The sequence below is a fragment of the Neolamprologus multifasciatus genome, chromosome 11 (genome assembly GCF_963576455.1).
Source record: "Neolamprologus multifasciatus chromosome 11, fNeoMul1.2, whole genome shotgun sequence".
Classification (NCBI taxonomy): domain Eukaryota; kingdom Metazoa; phylum Chordata; class Actinopteri; order Cichliformes; family Cichlidae; genus Neolamprologus; species Neolamprologus multifasciatus.
The window spans coordinates 16,525,148-16,532,583 of record NC_140449.1 but is presented as its reverse complement, the minus strand read 5'-3'; the positions used below and the strand labels follow the sequence as shown (position 1 = coordinate 16,532,583).

The 7,436-nt window shown below is 40.2% G+C and overlaps 1 protein-coding gene across 1 annotated transcript; it reads left to right on the top strand.

The window, feature by feature from the left end:
- The first annotated feature begins 3,857 nt into the window (after nucleotides 1-3,857).
- LOC146508042 (chemerin-like receptor 1) lies at nucleotides 3,858-6,285 on the top strand. Its single transcript, XM_085176350.1, has one exon. The coding sequence runs from the start codon at nucleotides 3,972-3,974 to the stop codon at nucleotides 5,031-5,033; it is 1,062 nt and encodes a 353-aa protein (XP_085032476.1). The 5' UTR covers nucleotides 3,858-3,971; the 3' UTR covers nucleotides 5,034-6,285.
- Nucleotides 6,286-7,436: the final 1,151 nt, after the last annotated feature.

The following is a 7,436-nucleotide window of genomic DNA, read 5'->3' as shown; positions in this document are numbered from 1 at the left end:
TTTAGAAACATGAACCTATTAAAACCAAACATAAAACTATCTAAACTACCTCTTTATATGAATTATCAGTCTGCAAAACAACAGCTGTGCATCAGCAGGTGTTCATGCATAAGTAGTGTAACATATGATATAAATGTAGACAACAGTTAACCTGTCTATATAGGTCAAACACAACTTGAGCTTTTTGGTCATAATACTCAACTCAACATAGTGACACCATTAAATATGTTATACCAGTGTGTATACATGTCACACAAAAACAACACTACCTCCTTTAATGGCATGTAATCGTTTAAAAATCAGTCTTCCTTGATATAACATATAATCAGCAAATATACAAATATGATATACAGTGTTGGGTAAGTTAATTTAAATTAGTAACTTAGTTACATTACTAGTTACTTCTATCAAAAGTAACTCAGTTACTTCAAGTTACTCGTTACTTTCAAAATAACTAGTTACTAGGGAAAGTAACTTTGGTTTTACTCAGAATTCTCTTGTTAATGTGTTGCTTCCATAACTTTGCCAGTCTTCTAGCTTGCTTATTTGCCACAAGTGCACTGTGCCACCTACCAATAGAAAGGAAAAGATAATTTGCATATTTCCACGAGAGAAATCCCACCCCTGGACCATCGTTGATCGCAGACATGATTCTAGCCTACGTCACAGCGTCATGTGCGCTTTTTACATCCAACACAAAAACTGCAGTCGTGGTGCTTTCGATTGTACTCAGAACTTGGAAATTCTGCCTTCTGAATAGGAAGATGTAGGTAACACCAGACTGCAGATGAGCTGCATACAGGACTGGACTGGGACAAAAAATCGGCCCAGGCGTTTTGACGGACCGGCCCACCATTATAGGAAAAATCATAAAGCCTTTGAATGAAAACAAATGCTGTTGTGACAGTGATGTACACTGTTCTGATGGTATATATGTATCAATCTATCAATCGTTTATTGTCAGATTCAGATTAAAGAATTCAATAAAAGAATTATTTATTAAAAGCTAGATATTTTAAATGAGAATAAGAAAGAAAAGTACTTCTTTGTGCCCCCCTCTCCCTGTTAATGCCCTACCTGCCCCCCCGGCAACACTTTGCTAGACCCGCCCCTGCACAGTTACCAGCTGTCAGCTGCTTAGAAAAGGATCCTGGTGTTATTTGTCTCTTAGAAACAGTTTATAACTTCCCTTCAACTCATTAATGTCACCCAAAAGGTAAACCTGTTTCTCCATCACCTGTTCAGCTCTGATGATTCAGTAAGGACATCTCCTGGTTTCATCTTCACGTTTCCCTCTCACCAGATATCCAAACCGATCTCATGACCAGCAGCTTTTACAGCTGTGGCTCCAGCAAACATCAGCTGATACTAGAAAGTAATATTAAATAAATTCTAAAAACAGCTGATCAAGCTTAAACATGCTGTTGTTGTTTAACGCGACCTCCGCTGGTTTCTTCTTTCTGGTGCAAAGTGGGCGATAAACAAACGAGACAAAAGCCGATCAGCTGATCATTGATCAGTTTCATGATTGAAGTAGAAACGGGAGAGGGAGGGGGAGAGAATAAGAGAATAAGAGGCAGCTGTGCAGCAAAGACACAGAATAACTCCAGCTTTGTCTGTTTTTCATTGTAGCTGAAGTCCGGGACAAACTGTGTTCCTTTTCACCTCAATACGAAACGCGTAATGTTTTCTCTGAATACGGATTGATTCCGTTTTTTACGGGATGGTTGGCAACTCTAATAATTAACCTTATGAACAAAATAAAGTTCACTTTTAGGAACATCATAGCACCCACCCAGCTATAGAAACCCAGTCATGCAAGCTAGTACGCAGTACGAAAAAGTCAGCACAACGAAAATAAACTCCACCTAAACTTGGTTTATATCTGACCCAGATAGACTGCAGGTCATAACTTCTTACCTGAAGTTCAGTTCACCTGACACTCGGACCGGCGGCCGCCTCGGGTCCCTGTTCCTGCTGCCTCCCCTTTCCCTCATCCACCTACTGGCCTCCACCACTTGCTAATGTTACTGAAACTGTGGAAGCTCCGCGATAGCCACCACACAAAGTAATGTGGCTATTGCCCTCCCCAGAGACATTGCATCAGACATTGACCCCCAACACACCTCCCACCTCTCCCCCCTTCACCCTCACCCTCCCCAATCCAGACTCAATGACCACCACCACCCTCTCCAATCTAGACTCAACGACCTCCATCACACCTCTCACCCCCCTTTCCTCCTCCCTGAAACTCAGAATACACACAGAGGATGTGAGCCGACTATTTCAGAAACAGAAGCCCAGGAAAGCCCCCGGACCAGACGGTGTCTCACCCTCCTGCCTCAAAACCTGTGCTGAACAGCTGGCTCCCATCTTTACTCGCATCTTCAACAGATCCCTGGAGCTGTGTGAAGTTCCCTCCTGCTTCAAATGCTCCACCATCATCCCTGTTCCCAAGAAACCCACCATCACAGGACTGAATGACTATAGACCTGACGCCTTGATGTCTGTGGTCATGAAATCCTTCAAACGACTGGTGTTAGCCAATCTGAAGGACATTACAGGCCACCAGCTGGACCCTCTGCAGTTTGCCTACCGGGCAAACAGGTCAGTGGATGATGCAGTGAACATGGGGCTGTATTACATCCTGCAACACCTCGACCGCCCGGGAACTTATGCCAGGGTCCTGTTTGTGGACTTTAGTTCGGCTTTTAACACCATCGTGCCTGAACTTCTCTCCTCCAAACTCTCCCAGCTCAGCGTGTCACCAGCTACCTGTCAGTGGATCACCAGCTTCCTGACAGATAGAAATCAACAAGTGAGGCTGGGGGAGATCACCTCTGAAACTCGGTCCCTCAGTATTGGTGCCCCTCAAGGATGTGTCCTCTCACCACTAGTGTTCTCCCTCTACACTAATGACTGCACCTCCAAGAACTCGGCTGTTGAACAAGCAAGCTCCTTTAAGCAATTACGTTGGTGTTCCTCCACCTCCAAAGAAATGTCAGAAGGAGTCCGAACTGCAAAAGAAGTGCGTATTCTCGGAAAAGTGGTTGCAGGAGGTGAGCTGGCTTCAAACAAATGATGAACGCACAGTGATGTGGTGCAGAATATACGGCATATTCCGATAAGTAGGTGACCTGCTCTACCTCCTGAGCTACAGCAACCCAGTGGTAGACACGAGTAAACCCTCACTAGGTTTTGGATAAAGTGTACACTCACAAACCTTTCAAACCTGCATTTGATACGTTTGCTACCATAATAGTATTGTATTGCAACATGGCATTTGGGTCTTCTAAATAAAATAGGAAAATAGGAACATAAATAGTGACATTATTGCCTGGCCAACATCTGGTTGACGTACACCCTGCCATGACGCCAGTCGGTCAGAAGTGCCAGCTTGATGCCGGACCCAGGGAAGACCTGTTTTCTATGAGCCTGGGCCACATAATCAGAACGGGTTTTTTTGTATGTATTTTGTATAGTATTTTTTTTCTCTCTTATTTTCTTTTCTAAATGTACCTTTATATTGTTCACATGTTGAAATAAATTACCAATCAATCAATCAATCACATAAACCAAACCACAATTGGGCCAGATGTGCCATGCCATCACATAAACAGTGCCATCTACCCCAGGCCTGGCCCATATATGGATGACATACCACTTACCATGCCAGAAGTCAGCCAGCAGTGCCGGCTTGAGACCAGATCTGGGCCAGACCTGTCTGCTATGTGGGATCTGACTTACAAGTGACCCTTCACTGCTAAATGCAGTCAGTGTTTAATTGAAGTAGTTAGTGTTTAAGATTTATTTACAACTAACTAGACATTAAGTACCAATTGAAAAAATGACTAAATATTCATAATGCAATTAGTTGTAAAAGAAACAAAAAATGAAAGATGAATTTTATGTAATGCATTTATCTTTTCTTTTTTTTTTTTTGTGATACCACTACAGGTCCCAAGGCAGTGATGGAGATGACCACTAGATCTTTTCATCAGTTCAACACAACCACTGCACCTGTTTACCAGTATGCTGAGTTGAGACATTCTCTCAACATTATGTGTGCCATTTTTCTCTCTGTGGTCTTTGTCCTCGGTGTGCTCGGGAATGGAGTGGTTATCTGGGTGACCGGGTTCAAGATGAAGAAAACTGTTAATGCAGTTTGGTTTCTCAACCTTGCTGTGGCCAACTTCTTCTTTTGTGCATTTCTTCCCATTACAGTTACATACCTGTTACAGTCTCATTGGCCTTTTGGCCAAGTCATGTGCAAGTTAAACACCAGTTTACTCCTTCTAAACTTATCTGTTAGTGTCTCCATTCTGGTGGTGATCAGTGTGGACAGATGTGTTTCTGTGGTGTGGCCGGTCTGGGCTCACAACCACCGAAATGTACGCAAGGCATCCTATGTGAGTCTGTGTATTTGGTTGGTGAATCTGATATTCAGCATTCAATGGTTTTTCTTTATGGAAACAAAGGAAATGAATGACACTAAAGCCAAAATCATCTGCTTCAACAAGTTTGCTCCTCATGATGACTTAAAACCATCATCTTTCATTCAGCTGCTATTAGTCACCCGCTTTCTCGTGGGATTTGCAATCCCCTTCTCTGTCATCATCTGCTGTAATGCCGTCATAATCCATCGTCTGAGAAGAAGCTGCACTCTGGCAAGGAAATCAAGTCACACTTTTAAGATCATCACTGCCATAATCATTACTTTCTTTCTGTGCTGGGCTCCCATTCACATTATGGATCTAATTCAACTTGAGAAACACAGATCTGCTACTACAAGTGGAACATTAGAGTTTGTCCTGGCTATCGGGATCCCTCTCGCCATCTGTTTGGCTTGTCTCAACAGCTGCCTGAATCCACTGCTGTATGTGTTCATGGGCCAGGATTTTAAGAATCAAGTCCACAAATCTATCCACAACATCTTGGAGACTGCCTTCCAGGAAGAAGTTCCTCGCTCTTATATCTATACAAATGCAACCACTCAGAACAATAACAAGTCAGAGTCTGACACACAGTTGTAATGCGATTAAAGAGATAAATACATTGTACTGTACATAGTGACTTTAACTGTGTCTAACAAATAACCTTTTCTTTAAATGCATGGATCGGATCCTCTCAAATTATAGAGTTAATCTCTTATGATTTAATAATATTAATTTTAGGAATGTTGATCAAAAGCATTCTCTTTTTTAACTATATTATATATTATTACTGTGATATTGTACAGCAAGTGTAAGGGGGCATTTGAAACACCTTGGAATGCTAAAATATTTTAGTGTACCTTCTTAACATTCTTAATCAAAAAACAAAATAATGCAATGCCTATTATGCACAGTATTCTCCATATGTACCAAAAACAAGTGAGAAACACATAAAAAGTGACAAACAGGAGCAACTTAATATATCCATCTATACTACCTGCAATTGTCTCAGTCCCTGTATCTTTTGCCCAAGTTTTTATTTTCGCAATAATTTTTGTGTTTATTTATTTTGGGTTTTGTACTTTTATTTACAAATTGTGGAAATGGATTGTTTTCTTTCTGGTTGTCTCAGTTTTGTGTTTATGTTTTCTTAGTTTTACTTATTTTAGAACCTAGTTTTCTCTGTGTCCAAAGTAGAGATGGCACGATACCACTTTTTTGTGTCCGATACCAATACCAATATTATAAATTTGGATATCTGCCGATACCTATATGAATCCGATATAGTGTATTTTTTAATCAATAAAATATCTTACTGCATTTTGTATAAGTTCATACTCAAGTAAAAAAAAAAAACACCAAAGCTATTCTGTTATGTCTGTATGCAAAAACTATTTTATAGTTAAGCAATACTGATCAATCTAATAAACGTAACCTACACGATCCTCCCTATTCTGGTATTTTAAACAGTACTTAGCAGAAATATTAAGCAACCTAACTAATAGGATTGACACCAAAAAAAATAGGGAACCACCCCCCACCCTCCGCTTTGTGATGCGTTAATCGACGTAATCAACTTTAATTTAATGCACATGTAAAAGAAAATTCACATAAATCAATTATTTTTCCACAATAATTAAATAGATTCAACATCTTTCTTCAACAGAACTGCAGACTGCAAAGATAGTACTGTCCTAAAGTCTGGTACTATAGCTTACTAGAGTATATTAGACTTAATAGTTACTATATACAGTAATGGACTTCTATACATTTTACAAGAGATTAAAACTTTGGGTGAAAGATTCAGATAATTATTTATTAAAAGCTAGATATTTTAAATGAGATTGTCTCAGTCCCTGACAATCTCCACTTCATTTTTCATGGTGAACCCCCCCCCTCCTTCCCTGTTAATGCCCTACCTGCCCCCCTGGAAAAACTTTGCTAGACCCGCCCCTGCACAGTTACCAGCTGTCAATAAATTCTAACAACAGCTTGTCAAGCTTAAACATGCTGCTGTTGTTTAGTAGCTGGTTTCCTCGTTCTGGCGCAAAGTTGATCAAAAACAAACAAGAGACGGGAGTCGCGACAGAAAACCCGATCAGCTGATCATTGATCAGTTTCATGATTGAAGTAGCAGCAGGAGAGGGAGGGGGAGAGAAGAGGCAGTCGCTCCATATATCGGTTGTTAAGCTTAACGTGAGAATGCTTTAGAAACATTCAGAGATGAACCTAAACACTTGCTTTACTTCTCCCTAGTGATGGGATTTCCGGCTCTTTTTAGAGAACCGGCTCTTTCGGCTCAGCTCACTAAAAAGATCCAGCTCTTTTGGCTCCGAACCGGCTCTTCAGGTTGTTTTGTTGCTTTAATTTATTTATTTTTAACAATAATATAAAATTATGCACAAAAGGAATTACTAATGTAAAAAAAAAAGTGATTTTATTTATATATGTTTATATATATAAATATATGTGGTGGCCCCTAGAGACAAAACACGTACAAACTCCAAAAAGTTCAACACTGCCCCTAGCATCCTGGAGCACTTCTGTTGTCTTTTGTTCACTCCACATGTAATGAATAAATCATATAATACAAAAATCAACTATTCACATTTCAACTTTTAACTATTTAAATTTTCAGCTTTTTCTTTTCAAACAAATTTAAAGTGAAACAACACAAAACACTGCAAACCACAACACAATTAAATATAAATTAAAATATGAAAACAAAAAGAAGATGCATATTCTCTGTCATATGGGCCTGCATGAATAAACTTTCTGAATCCTTTATCATCCGCAACTGAAAATAGTTGTGGATGATTACTATACCTTTCTAATGTGATGCTGTTGCCCCTGGCTCTCTTTCTCTCTCTTTCCCTCCTGCTCTGTTCCTGTGCTACTGCAAGTGTAACTACCGCACCTCCTCACTCTTCCTAGCGCAAAGCACAAGGCTCGCATGCGGAGTGAAGCGGAAAGAGAGGGTGGGTTTTCATGAGCTGTATGCCA

Excerpts from the sequence above, each read along its gene's own strand:
- LOC146508042 (XM_085176350.1), top strand. The coding sequence starts at position 3,972 with ATGGAGATGACCACTAGATCTTTTCATCAGTTCAACACAACCACTGCA.